We start from the raw sequence: 15,713 nt of genomic DNA, 5'->3' as shown, positions 1-15,713 counted from the left end.
TGAAGTTAAAATTTTACGCATGGAAGAAATAAAATACATTTTTAACCAGAGCACAAAATACCGTATCTCGTATGTCGAGGGAGGACTGTTGACTCCACTTTTTTCGGCACATCTATCTGATGTGTGCGCTCTATAACTGGTTGGCAAGGCTGACTCCCGGGTACCATTGACATGTTTTAAGGCAATAAATGTAATCTTAAATATTTTATATCTAGTATATGTTCTCCGATTCATTTTTCTTATGTAACATTGCTGTATATTTTTAACGGTTAATTCTAATCCCTTCGCTCATATATGGTTGTTAATTAATGCCAATTTTGAATTAAACAACCTAATCACAATTATCAACTCGAAGGTTGGTTTGATTGGTGAGGGTAGTGCTCACCCAATACTAAGCCCAACGGCTTGTGGAATTCACGCATCAGGGTAGGGGGAGGTCCCCCCTCTCTCCGTCCCCTGTTTTCCGAGGAAGATCTGGTACTCTAAAAATCACACAGCTTGGGAAGAGCTGAGGATGCCCAGAGGCGCTCCTGGGCATCGAACCTGGACCCTCCGGTCAGTATTCCAGCGCTGTACCCATCGGTTTACCAGGTCTCATATTAAACCCCATGTAAGAATGTAAAGAATCGTTACATCCCGAATAGAGAATCACATTTCTCTCCCTTTAACACATACAGGTATTTAGAAAGTTTTTAATGTATCATAGGAAAGCATAAGTTGCTCTAGGAAACGTTATGGGGTTAAATTTACATCAGTTCGCTGTTATAATTTTTTCAAGATATGATTCAAGGATATGTTGAATATTATGGCCAAAGCAATTCAAATAAACGAGCCTTTAGGGATGCATGTGGTGTCCACCAATCTGCAAAACTTAGAAAACCTGGAAAATTAGGTGGATTTTGTGGAAAAATCCATATTTCAAACATCATACGTAAGAATTTTCCCCGTCTGCCATTTTGAGATGCTTTCGATAGACCGTGCTAACTCACCCCTTGGTTTTCTCCTCTTCCTAGTACTTTTCCTACTTGACCCCACATTGAGATAACTGCCAAAGAGATTTCAGAAATCGAGGCATTGGTTCGTGCTTATCGTGAATATAAGGTCCTAAATACGAGTAATTGTTTCTGAATATTAATGCTCTAACTTATTTTCATTTCTACTGTTGAGCCTCTGTACTAGTAATATTTTTTACAAAATATTTCGTTTTGTTCCTCGGTTGTCCATTGGTTAAGAATTGATTTTCCTGTGCCTATGGTTGTTTTTGGTTTTCTATCGATCGCTGAGAATGATGAATTTTTAAGGCAACTTGAACGAGGCTGCCCTCGCCACTGTCGGTGTTCTTTCTCAGGCGTACCTCAGGGAATCAGTGCTTCACTATGTTCCAGAATATTCGTTTAATTTTTCGGAAAATCTTATGATTTTCTGAGGTCGAGTTATGTGTCGACAATTAACAATTACGATGGAATTTTTTATCTGGGTAGGGTTCTTAACATATCCATGTGGTGGTGGATGGGATTTGATTCAAGGTTGTCCAAGGGGACGGAACGAAGTAAGTAGTAGTACCCTATAATCGCGAACCATCTTATGTGCTTACCTTAAGGAGGGTGGATCGTGATTACACGAGCCACTGTGTCCCCTTAGGAAATATATGAATGACGATTGATTAAATTCTCAGATCCATTCATACGTTATTCGCAAACAAGTATTCTGTGAATGTACATTTTTCAAGCCCTCGTGAGGCTGTTATTAATTTTTAAATGCACTCTAAAACGTTTTTGGACTGGTTTTTTGAAACTATGCGATTTCCGCTGTTTTCGCCCCACAATATAATTAATTTTAGACAAAGATGGGTAGATGCTGTTATGTTAACTAAATTGCAACCAATATATAAGGGTCCGCCTTCTATCAGCTTTTCGTGAGAAGGAAATTTATTTCTGCACCATTAATTGGCATTTATTTTAGGTTCGATTCCGAGTGATACCTCTGGGCACTCTCATCTTCTTCCCAGATGGTTGATTTTTCGGGTACCAGACCTTCCTGAGAAGCCATAGGCGGCACAGGGAAGGAACTGCTGCCCCCTCTTCTCTTATGTGTGAATTTCATAAGCCGTTGGTCTTCGTAACTCGTGCTCCACCCTCACCTATCAAACTGGCTTATGGGTTGATAACGGATTTGTTTTTTTGGTTCTATGTAGACCAATCCGGGAAGACCTTTTAAAAAGCTATGTTGTTATTTGATAGAGTGGGCCTAAGACTACAAATACCGAAAATTCTGTGGAAATTGTATATAAACATCTCGATGCAACGACCTTCAATCAATTTCTTCTTACTCTCAGCCTTTTCCCATGTCTGTTCGGTTGGCGTTTTTATCTTTGATCCTTCACCTCATTTTTGCTTATCAAAGGCTTCCTCTCTTTTCCACCCTCTCTCCATCAAATCCTCTTCCCCCTTGTCCTTCCGTTTCAACTTGGGACTTCCTCTTTCCTTCAATTTACATATTCTCCTAGCTTTTTCTAACATATTCTTTGCTCTTCGCTCCCCAGGTGTTCAAAACATCATAACTTTCTTTCCTCTTTATTAATGAATATTTAAGTCCAAACATAACTACCCCTCGGGTATAGTCATTCCTTATCTTCTCTCTCTTTATTACTCCACGCAACCACCTCGAATCCTCATTTCAGCCACTATCTATCTTCACCATAACGTATAAACTATCACTCGTAGAAACTTTCCTTTCCTCGTTTAAATCTTTGTTCCTAGGATTCAGCTTCCTATCGCGCAGCATCCCATTTCTCGCGCCAGTTATTTCATTGAGTTCAATACACACTACCATCTTTATTCTTCGCCGTATGCCCCATTTTCACAGTGCTAATCCTCATGCCCCTCTCTTCCTCCACTTTTCTCCATTCTTCTAAGTCCTCTTTCAGTTTTTCCCTGGTCTCTTCCCAGACAACTATGTCATCTGAAAACAACATTCCCCATGGTGGCCTGCCCTTCGTATTCCTTGTAAACACATTCATAACGAGATTAAAGAGGTATGGGTTGAGAGCTGATCCCTGATGTAGCCCAGACTCAATGGGAAACCTTTCATTTTTACCAGTACTACTAGCTTGTTTCTATGCTCCTTAGTACATATTCATCACTCTCTAAATATAGCTCCGTTACAGCCTTTTCTTTCATCACCTCTGTGCATATTGTCTGAACTCTGTCGTATGCCTTTTGAGATCTCGAAAAACTGAGTGAATATTATTTGCACTTCTCCATACATATTTTTCTATTCGCTGCCATAGAGCAAGTAATGCATCTTTTGTTCGTCCGTTCTACCTTAAAACCAAACTTTTCGTAATTACTATCTCCAGTCGTAACCTGCCTTTTTCAGATATTCATAGTGTTTGACATCAGTTTTATTCCGCTATACGTGCCGCAATATAATACATCAGCCTTTACTATATGGATTAGTTCAAACATGTTCTTTCTCCGCTCATCTCGAATACTTCCCTTCTTGCATAATTTTCCAATAATATCTTAATCTCATCCCCGATCATTCTTACATCTACCGATTATCCTATCAGTCTTATATTTTTTATTTTTCTGAGGGTACATTCTGAATCAACCCAACTGGTGCCGTGATCCGTTCCCTAATTTGCCTCTCCAACTTCTCATCTCATTTTTCTCAGTCCGTAGTCTCTTATAATAATCTGTCCTCTTTTACGTTATAAATTATAGTTATTATTATTATAGTCAATTATTTAAAATTATAGTCATTATTCAATATAATGTATAGTCACCTATACTATTTTAGGGTCACTGTGTGTCCAAAGGAATTCTTATGAAAAAATTGTAAAGTCGTGTTGAAAATAAGTTGATAACAAATGTCTTTTATCTCCTTCGAATTATTGAGGATATCGGATTCCTGTTTTGGAACCTGTATTTTTGTTGTCTCATTTCCAACTTTGAAAATCCCTTTTTCCACAATTTTTCCCCAGTTAAATTATTTCCAGGTCTAACGTTTGATGCCGCATGGTTGGAGAAAGATCTGTAGCATCAATTTTACTTCTAAATACAGTGAAAGAAAGATCGTATGCTGGAAACAATCATGCAATCACTTAATCTATGCAATGACTCATTATTCATCCCTATTGTGTGTAGAGTATAGAGTGGATAAACCACGTTTAGAAGATACTGTCCGGAGAAATAGTCGTTTATTGCATTGTGAATTTTTATGAAGAATGTGAATTCGTTTTATCTAAATTATATTTATGCCTATTTTGTGAAAACAATGGAGGAAATACTACGTTTTGTGGCATTAAGTGACACTCCTAAACGGAAAAAAAATATTTTTATTAATGAAATAGCGAATTTTTTCGCTATTTTTTCTCATGACCGTCCACGATAGCGTCTCGGAAAAGACAAATTGTTGTATTTGTTCATCATTATATTTTTCCACTTAGCGTATGTGTAAAATATTTCGTCTTGGTAATCATCTACTCAATAAGGTGTCGCGTACATATTTATCTATCTTCCCATTTCAGCTAGCTCTGCTCATAAACGGGCCTTACAGCGGCTAATATACCCAAACGATAAGTTCAGTTCGTACGTATGCAGATCAACGTACCCACTCCGCGCTATCTACCCAACGCTGGATGTCATTAGATTGATGCTTCCTGATTGCTCGACTTGGAGAATTGAGAAAAACGCATGTTACTTCCCGGAACCTTTCATGGCCCCGAACGTTTGCTTCATGCACTTATAGCGTCCTCTGCAACTTTTGAAAGTTTTTTATTCTGATCTCACATTTTTCGTTTGTTATTTCAATAATTGTTTTGTCAATCAAACCGCTAAAATTCTCATACGAAAAAGCAAATGAAAAAACACCTTCACATAATGGAATGAATTACGCATTAAACTTGTTTGGTATTCATTATGCTATGCACTAACTTATTTTTGGGTATTTATTTGGCTGAAGGTAGAATATTATTATTATTATTATTAAAAATACACATGTGCTGATAGATATTGTCAGGTGGCACCCAAGTCCCAAATAATCGCAAAAGATAATACCGTACATAAAACCAGACTTCAAAACACAAATCTCTTTAACAAAACAAGTGAATCCCCATCCCATTTACAACCATTAATCAGCAAGAAAAAAAAGATAAATTAAAAAAAAATTAAGCTATTACATATAATACAATACACCACACATCAATCAAATTATTACATAATAATAATATAAGTATATATTATATATAAGTCCTCACCTCAGCTATGAAGCGTTAAATTATATCTTACAATAAAAATTAAGGATGTAAAATTTTCCTGAGATTGAAGCCATGTGATTAAATCATGATTACTTGTATGATGTTACCCAAGGAACGCTCATACATAGGCACATGTACATACCATGCATCTGGCAAAGCTTAGTCAGCTTGAACGTCAATCTGTTCTCGGAATAAGTCATATCTCTGTGGCCCCTGTAGGTCACGTAATTATTATCTAGGTAGGACATGAAGCAAGTGGATTATTTGTAAGGGCTTTACTCTTCCTCCAGAAGTTTCGGAACAGAAACTTCCGGAAAAGCCTTCACCACCTTCACGTCGCAGAAGTCTACAGAATAATGGGTTATTTGTTCTTTCCATGAGTTAGTTAATTGTATTGAAACTTCCTATTTTCATGAGCTGATTTTCTAGAGGGATCTCGTGTTAAAGTCACTGCTATTCCATCAAAATGTTTGAGCATTTGGGAATAAAGTTGTTGGGGCCGATGAGAATGTTCGAAATCCGAGGACGGTAGAGGAGGATTAACTATCAAGACATTTCTTAGCCAGATTGAAAGATCTATTACGTTCGTCCTGCTGGTGCCCGAATAGTAAATGCAGCCTTTAATTTTAATATTAAATGAGTTATAATAGTCCTGAATATTAAATTTTAATATTTTCTTTAAATAATCACTTAAGTATATCTTTAACTTTATACACTTATTCCTTCTTTGCTACAGCTACAATATGGTTATGTTTATTAATCTAAATAGGCTTCCGAAGTGGTATTTACGCTGTCGAACACTTGAATTTTACTTTGAATGGTCCCGTTGTAAGTGATTGGCGCACCAGTCTTCGTCGTTTGGAGATTGCAGCTATAAGCATTCTGAGACATAGCAGCCACCTAATAGTTATCTAATCAATATGTAAATGTATTAATCGCGATAGTTCCTTCTAGCCTTTTCTTTCTCCTCGTTGAGCTTCGATTCCCCGCAGTCTTTGCTGGAAAACACCGGAGAAAGTTGCGTGCGTAAAGTAAAGTCCAGTAAACCTTTTTCCTCGCGCGAAATCGGAATTGATCTGTCTAAACTCCCGACCCGAGCCACGCGAGATGATTGTGGAGTCAGGCTGTTTTCGGCCGTATTCTAACAAAATATGGTGCTTTGATCCGCCTCGGTCCTTCTGCATCCGCGTTCTACACCGCCTGGGCCTAGTTTTTTTGGAAGTACTTGTATGTTGTAATACGACCCTGCTCGTATGTCTCCCGCCAACTGAGGAAGACTAGGGGAAGGGCAAAGTGGCGCCCGCATGAATACGTAGAGCAAAGAACAGAGGCGAAAACTGGTGATCAAAATGTGGTGTAGTGTTGCATTTTGTCCAGAAATCTTGGTGATTATTAGAGGAATGTGTGAGACTTTAACCAAAAGTTTGAATAGATAAAAAAGATTTTATTCGAATTTGTATTTAGCTCATTTGGAATATAAAAAAAACATTTTAACAATTCTTTGTTAACATGTTGTGTGGTTTTCATGAAATTTGCACTCGGAAACTAGTTTTTCAAGCAGTGATGTTCAATATTTTCTGATAAATAAATAATTTTTAAATTTGTTTTTCGGTCATTAAAAAATAATTGATTAAGGCTGAATAAACAATAATTGGAAAATATATTTATGACTTACGGGGGTTAAGTATTAGAGTTATTATATGGTTAATTATTTCCTTCACCTAATTGTTATTAGCACTAGTATACTGTTTGCCTTTGCCTCATAATTCTAGAATTTCAGCTGTGTACACAATGATGGTCAATCAAAAATGTCCCCTAAATGTGGTAAACTTCTGGTAATAAAACTACGATGGTTTCTTACGTCAGATGATAAAGTAATATTTAGCAAATTATTTCAAATTTCAGTTAAATGGATTCTGAAAAATTTATCCCTTGTGTACATATTCTTAGCCTACCTATGGTATTCGGAAATGCGTACCTACTTAATGGACACTGATCATACGAAATGGTGTAGTTCATTTTGTAGAGTAAATAAATTAGCGAAATGTTGGCAAAATGATTAATTTTATTTATAATAGAGGAAATTAAGAAAATCTGTCAAATCCACGTAATGATTTTTATTGATACAACCTAGGTTTTGGTACGTTGTCATCTTAAGATGAAGATGATGAAGTATCCCACCACCACCTGAAGATGACGAAAAGTGTTGAAATATAGATCATATTGCTAAAAATCACGAAGTGAATTCCACAAAGTTTTTTCATCATGTCTGAAATTTTATGATAAATATTGTTCAATCATATAAAATCAAATTTTTGCAAAACTTGTTTACAGTTCCAAAGGAACTGCAGGAAATGCCAAACAGTAACTTTAAATTGAGTCATCCGCTAATGTGCATTACAATGCAACAATTTCAGAGTGTAAAAATCATTTGCCTTGACTGGGATCCTGGTCAAAGCAAATGATTTTTACACTCTGAAATTTTTGCTTTGTTTACCGTTTTTGAGTTAATGTTAACTATAAGTTTATCTTAGCGGAAGGCAGGAAGAAGCCTTTGTTAGCTCTATTTACTTTGATTCCACTTGTAATTAACTATAGGTGTATGTAGACATACTGGCATAATATTGCAAATACCCTCTTTATGTAGTTATTTCAGTCTGCATAAATAGATTTTGGTTGCCATGATTACTGCTGTAGTTTTGTAATCTTGTCAAGGCTGGAGCCTGGAATACGTGGGGGGTGCCTCAAGTTAAACATTTATGTGGCACCTCCATTCAGTACTTCTTTGATGCCTTCATCAGTGGTTTTCATTCCTTTTTGGTTCATTGGCAACTGAAAATGATCTTTATTCATTGGTATCTGATAGGCATCTGGGATTCCCTGTTGTTATGATATGCCTTTTGAATTGCCTGAAAGGAAAATCAAATTCAATTGAATAATTCTCTTATGTATTCTCTCTTTTTAATCTTAGAATTGAAGTGATATTGAAGATAATGATTCTTCCTAAGATTTAGAAAATAATCAGGATTATGAAGTCATGGTCATGAAGTTTGCCGTCTTGTTTCAAAGTCAAAAGTCAGGGTCTATTAAGAAGTCATCATTATTCATGTATTGGTAAAATGTTACTTAGTCCTAGTTTGTTAAAATACTTATTTACTGATTACTCTTAATTCAAACGTTTTTGTATCAATTATTGCTTTTATGTGGATACCAAATAAAAACTGATAAGTCCTAAAATTTTAATTAGTTTAACTTCTAAGTGCATTCATAAAAGAAAATACATGCGATTCATGAGGTGGACATTTTGACCAGGAGTCATTCATATTACACAGGCATTCATTTGATCTGCGAATAAATAAATTCTTTTGAGACCCAAAATTCTGAAAATAAAATTGGCATGTATATGCAGTTTATAGTGCAAATTCTTCATAGCATTTTGCCCTTGACAGTAACAGATTTCATTCAAAATTTATCGATAATTCTTTTGAATCCTCGCCATAGTTTAAAAGATAGTTTTGCTTAGCCTCTCTTATTTTATTTTAGTGAATTATATATCAAGGTCCAATTATTATATTCAAATGAAAATTACTGTGAGGTGTTGGAAAACTGATCTAATTTAATCATTGTTCTCGTTACAGTATTCGGATTTAGAAGTACAGTTAGCAACCCCAGAGCAGTTAAAACCAAAACCTGATGAGCTGATATTTGGAAAAAACTTTACTGATCACATGATCCAAATAGTGCATTCGAAAGCTCTCGGAGGATGGCAGCCGCCCCGCATTCTTCCATTTCAAAACATCAGTTTACATCCTGCAGCTAAGGTTTTTCACTATGCCTTTGAGGTGAGTGTCTCTATTTGCTTCTCTCCAATAATGTACGCAATACTATGTTGGCATTTATTTTTAGTTAGTATTTTCTTTAACAGCTTTTTGAAGGAATGAAAGCATATCGAGGAGTGGATGGAAGAATTCGTTTATTTCGTCCTGATCGCAACATGGAGAGAATGAATAGATCAGCTGTAGCCGCTGTCCTTCCCACATTTGATGGAGAGGAGCTCGTTAGTTGTATCCGTAGACTTATAGAAATTGACCAAGAATGGGTTCCACATTCAGAGTCATCTAGCCTGTACATTCGCCCAACACTCATAGGAACAGATGTAAGTTATTTTACTTTCATCTCTACTAACTAATTAAGAGACGCATACTAATATAGATTGGTCTCCCTAAATGTGTGGTACACTTATTGTTTTTTTTTATACTTTAAGGAATTTTAAATGCATTTCTTTCACTCTAATTGTGTTCTTGAAGTAACTTGTATTATGCAATTACTGATTTTTGCTCTCTTAAAATTGTGTCAAATTAGATTTAAATTTTCTCATATTGGTCCTTTATTATTTAATTTCCTGATTAAATTCTGAATTGTGCTTACCTTGTTTTAATTTCAATGCAGTCCATAAATTAAAAGGTGTGAAATCAAAACAAAAATTGTTTCCAAATTCATTAGTAGCATAGAATTTACTGATCTTGGCGAACTGTACCACCACTGCCATTACCTTAACTAAGATAAATAATTTTTAGCAACAAATGAAAATTGTTTTTAAAATGTTAGTACAAGTATTCCCAATTTTATGTTATCACTTCACGTGCTGGTGCCCTCTAAATTTACCAGCACTTGGGGCAAGCCATTTTTTGTGCCTCCGCATGAAAGGCATAAGCATTCATGAAAACGCACACAACTCCTGAAATAATGAATATTTTTAAATAAAATTTGAAATGCCTAGAGATCATATACCAGCATAATCAACTAGAGTGTGGTACCGTTAAAAATATGACCCTCTATGGAGTGGAACACAACAAAATCTACAAATAAAGCAGGTTTCTCTTTTCCTTTTTTGGCTGCACATACTCTACCCGGTCTCTTGAGGACTTTCTTGCTCCCATCTCACTATTTTCTCTACTTAATGCTTTTTTGTGTCTATTGAAAATCTTCCCAGTATGTCCATCTTAGGTGCACGCCTTGTAGGGAAAATGTTAATGTTTTTCTATAGAGCGTTTTAGATGGGCTCTTCTGTTTTTGTGACTCACCTAGTTTCTTGCAACTTCATGCGAGAATTTTTTATACAAAATTTGTTTTCCATTGAGCTCCATGTACACCCTAAAAGAATTGAATAAGGCACCGTTCAGCAAGTACAGCACTGTCTTCTTTGACCACTTTGTGGTCTTTCTCATTACTGTGCAATGTATGTTTCTTTTAGAGGGTCTAGTGTCCTGTAATCACTTATTCTGTCTGTCTTAATGCACCTGGCCAATAAGGATAACCATTCCTAAAACATTATTCATTTCTCCAATGGTTATATCGCGCCACTTCAAACTTTAGGGAGAATTCTTCATATTATGAGCATTTTGTTCATGAAAGTGATTTAATTCCTCCACCATCATTGAAAAGAGGTCATCACCCATGAACAAAGTAATGATGTCACTCACATTTTTTGGATCAAGTTGAGCAATTTTCACACCTGGTGTACCAGCAAATGTTTCTAAAGTAGAAATAATGTCGGAGTCCAGCCAAAATAAAACATCACCACTCGTCTTGTTAGTAATCATTACTGTCATAAATTCCAAGATTCCTGGAATACTGCAAAGGTAGAGAACAAACAGTTTTTTTGGTAAATGATACATCTTCATCACTGTCACTTCGGATTTTGTTACAGTTTTCGTCAGAACTCCTATCAGTTCCTTCACGACTTGGGACATCAGGCAAATTGTCGGCAAAAACTTTGTTCAAAAGATCTTTTTTGCTCCTTCCCATTCTATTCTATGCAGCCATGAATACATAAGGGGTAACAAATGTTACAGGTTAAAAAAATATATCTCTCAAAAAACCTTAAAATTGCACAAAAACAGTGTGAAAAACTTCTGACTGATAAGGACCAAAGAAATAGCTCCTAATAGTTAAAAAAAATCCACTGACCCCTTGATACTGGTAGCAAAAGATGTACTAATACATGAGCGGATCACAAAGTGTTAACATGATTTAGGGTAATTGTCAGTTTATATCATTCTGCTTCAATGCCAGACTTTTGTGCACAATTTTGGAAATCAGAAAAGCATCTGTAAGATGTATTTTATGTTTCAACTTCCATGGACTCCGCGTATAACATGCACTGTATAAGTATGCATAAAATAAAAGGGAATGTTTGAGCGCATGTAATAACACTAATTTGTGATCCCTGTGGGATAAAAATCAATGAGAAAAGATAAATGACATTCTCCAGAAATAGGAAGGCTAAGATAAGCATTAAAGTTTTACCCTATAAATTAGAACAAATGGTTTATATATTCATGGAGGGATTTAGGAGGAGGAAGGAAAAGTAGTTTGGACTTAAAAAAAAATTATGCTAAGCAAAGATGCTTTTATACTGAGGAGTGAGTCAATTACAGTGACCATCTGTATGATTCTGTCTCTTTTTAGAATATGTACTGCTTTTCAATTTTTGTCAGATTACTTCATAGCTTGAGACATTTTTGCTTGATATCTATGGAGATTCTTCCAACCAGTCTATATTTAATTTTTTATATCTCCCTATATACATTGTCATGGATTCATGTCATCATCATCTCATGGATCTCCTAAATCCATTTTCATGGATTAGTATGACGAATTTGTGTTCAGTGTGATTAAAGCCCTATTAATGAGGATGCACACACTGTAATCAATACTCTTCAAGAAATTAGATTTATTTTCCACGTTTCATGTCATATCAGTGTCCTTAATATCAATTTCATTTGCTGGTTAAGGCTTTATTTATTTTTAAAGGCGGATAACATTCCCATATCACTTAGTTTTGGCTCTTCATTTTGTTTATTTCTTATCTTAAAGATATATCCCACCTTCACCCCTTATTGTTTATACATTAACCTATTTTCTCTCTCTCTCATTCAGTGCGATTGTCTACATGTTATGTTCAATCATAAAGGACTATTTAGAATTAGCTTTCAGCGCCTTACTCAAAATTTACATTTCTATGTTTTCCTGGAACGTTTAATCAACTTGACATAAATTGAGATATATCTGTTTTTCAGTTGTCCTTGAAGTAATACTATTTCAGGAATCCCTTTCTCATTGAGTAGTTTTTAGGTGACTAATGTTTAGAAAAATTCATGTATTTCAATGGAATTTATTTTTTCCGTGCAGTTTTACTTAAACTTCTGATCATTTTATGCTAACGCTTCTACTTAATGACAGTATTTAAATATGAAAATAATTAGTTTGCTTCATATTCTCCTAAGCTGATTAAGTGATGTTTAATTTTTAAATTATTAAAGAGTTATATTTGGCATAATAATGTCAACTAGCTGATATTTGTAATAAATATTTGAAGTATCAATACCGAACTAATGAATACCTTAATGTGTCATACAATTATACTATATCATTATTAAACCTAAGCCCAGTCTGAGAATTTGATGAAGGCCGCCATTTCGAATTCCTCTGGTCATGCCTTTCAGTGCTAAATATTTTGTCGACTGATTGAAATGACCTTCAAACTGCAACTCTCATCATGGATCTTAATCTAGTAGATAACCACTCTCATTGCTTGAACTTCATGGCTTCTTCAGACAATTGAATTGGGAAATTCTCTTTTCCAGTGTTTACCTTCACCCAGTGCATTTACTCAGCATATTGAATATAAAAATGCTGAACCTGTTTGCTTGCTGGAGACTGTTAGCAGACTAATTTTCTGTACTTACTAATTACTGAACATGCTGAAGTAGTTTTGTATGAGGTAATTGTAGTACACATACAGTGGACTCTCATTAGTGTGTTTATGAAAGGGTCTGCAATACTGAATGTGGTAAACAAATGTGCAAACCAGGTTTGTCCTTTTATGTTGTTGCATTTGCAATCTGGGTAGCATAACTTTAGGGTATTAATTCTTGGCATAGTAATTCATGGACAGGAACCTTAAAGAAGCAGCAGAACTTCTCCCAAGCCCTTCATTTGTATCCAAAATAAGCAAAAACCAATAACAAATATTGGTTGCTCTTATAATGGCCAGAAGAGTTACTCCTCTTTTGTTGCCGTTTGTGTGTTTCATATGGGGATTTCTGCTGATTTATTGGAAATTGTATGCTTTTTGTCATCATTTGAAGTTCATATTGAGGTAACTTATGAAAAATACATCTACATAAATACCCCGCGGTGTACCAATAAGATGTATGGCTAGAGATACATGCTGGGATGGGTAAGGGATAAGGGAGGAAAGGAAGGGAAAAGGGAAAAAATATGCTCTAAAAAACCTTAATGTACAAATATAATTAACCTTTTACATGCTGGCTGAAGACTTGGTTTAAAACAAGGGGTAATTACCCCCAATAAAATAGTTCTTTATCATACAAAAAAGTAGGTAATAATAATGAGCCACAGCTATTTACATAATAGATTTCCACCTTACTAAGATAGTTTATGCAGTTCTAAAAAGTGTGAAGGGAGAAGTTTTATTAATTTATTAATTGATGGACATGTTTCTCACAATGTCCACCCCCAAAAGTCACAGGTAGAAAATATGATGCCCTGATATTGGCAGCAGGTGAAGTGGTGCATCACCTCCACAGAGAGGGATGAGGGATGGAAGGGGAACTTGAAAACACAACAAAAATGGTAGGGAATGTTGTAACATGCACTAAATTAATTGTATGGCAGTCGGAAGGAGATGGGTGGCAGGGATTTGTCGACAAAACACTAAACAAAAAACAAAACACCTAAATTAAAACATGTATTCTATGTATTTATAGTTACCTTCTTAACTCTATACCAGCAGATATTTTTTAAACTCTTTACTGAAGTCAGATATCATTTGAAGTCATTTTGATATTTTTATATGAGAAATTTTCTTTTTACCTAAGTTTTCAATTTATTTTACTGCAGCATTGTCTTATGCATGGATAAAATTTAATTTTAGTCTATTGTCCAATGTGCAGAAGAACTAAGGTAAATATATTAACTGTCATTATTTACACAAATGTGGAACAGAACCTGAAGAAATGGGTATGGCAAGAAGATAAATGTGCTACCAAAGAGCATTCTAACCAGAGTCCACTGTATGTACAGTTTACACTGAATACCAAGGTCCTTTTGTGTGTTAACTTCCTCTCATGAATACCTAATTAGAATAATCTGCCATACTGATTTAGTGTGAGATTTGAAATGTGAATTTTGCAGAGCATGAAGATTTATCTGGCAATAAAGGTATAGAATGGTAAAACAAAATATTTATGCAAAGGAGGATTCAAATCCTCCTCTGGTTTTTTATGCATGCATACTCTCCTTGCACTTGCTTAACTGTATGTTCCATTCACTCATGGCTTTTATATGTTTCCCATCCCTAACCTCACATTGCTAGTTACCACTTAGTGTGTGTGTGTTGTGTGTGCATGAATAATAATAATAATAATATTTATTCATCTCATGCTAACATTTGCATAAAGAATAAGATGACACATTGTTATTTCTGGTAGTCTACCGGTTAAGGTAGGTTTTAGATGAACACAGCCTATGCAATGGTATGACAACACATTTACTTATCTCTCCTAACAAAAACACAACCTGGCATCCAACATGAAAATAATCCTAGAATTTGCATACTTCCTCCATTCTGTCGAACATCCCAATATTATTATTCCAACCCCGTCGTCATTTGTGTAATGTTCTCCCATCACTCAGTCTTCAACATCTCAATGCCAATCAAAATGTTCTGCACTTATCTTTCCTGTCTCCATTGAACTTATTCCAACAATCCTCACTCCTCCCCCACAATGCCTAGCACTTCCTCATTTGTTTTCCTTTCCATCCATTTTTATATCCTCCACATCCACATTTCAAAAGCCTATCATATTGTTTCAATGACCATGTTTCCTTACCATGCAAAGCCATTATCCTCCATATCAAACTTTTGATGAGCCTTTTCTTAACACACTTAGTAAATGTTTGTGTCACCAAATCTTTCCACCTTGTGAAACCCTCTTTGGCTATTGTGAATCTTCTGAGAACCATACTACTTTCACCATCTTGCTGAAAAATACGTCTGAGATACATAAACTGTTCCACCGGTTCAATGATATTAGCTTCTATTGATATATTTAATTAATTTTCTATTTTTTGAAAACAGCATAATCTTTCTTTTGTTTATATTTATTCTCATCCCATACCTATTGCACTGACTTTTTAATGTACTCAGCAAAGCTTGCAGCCTCTTGTCTGACTGCCAAACTAATCTTGATCATCCACAAACCTAACTAATTTTATGAATTCCCAAGGAAGAATAAGATTAGTAGAAAAATACTAATGTTTGTGGAGAAATACAATGCTGAAAATGTATAATGGTCCCTGCAGTACAGTATCATCATTATGATAATATCTTTAATAGTCTTGTTATTTTTCTCAAATTAAAAAA

General features: G+C 35.3%; 1 protein-coding gene across 2 annotated transcripts in view; it reads left to right on the top strand.

The window, feature by feature from the left end:
• Bcat (Branched chain amino acid transaminase) overlaps window positions 1-15,713 on the top strand; it is a 66,643-nt gene that overhangs the window by 30,114 nt on the left and 20,816 nt on the right. For both annotated transcript variants that reach the window (XR_011702854.1, XM_071597090.1), the window contains exons 3-4: window positions 8,899-9,102; window positions 9,186-9,416. Coding sequence is in view for 1 of the 2 variants with exons in the window: in XM_071597090.1 (XP_071453191.1) it covers window positions 8,899-9,102; window positions 9,186-9,416 (435 nt within the window). In the remaining variant the exon portion in view is untranslated. The remainder of the gene's footprint in view (window positions 1-8,898; window positions 9,103-9,185; window positions 9,417-15,713) is intronic.

Source organism: Hetaerina americana, unplaced genomic scaffold (genome assembly GCF_022747635.1).
Source record: "Hetaerina americana unplaced genomic scaffold, ioHetAmer1.1.p SCAF_8, whole genome shotgun sequence".
Taxonomy (NCBI): domain Eukaryota; kingdom Metazoa; phylum Arthropoda; class Insecta; order Odonata; family Calopterygidae; genus Hetaerina; species Hetaerina americana.
The sequence above is the reverse complement of the archived record's forward strand: the minus strand, read 5'-3'. Positions and strand labels throughout refer to the sequence as shown.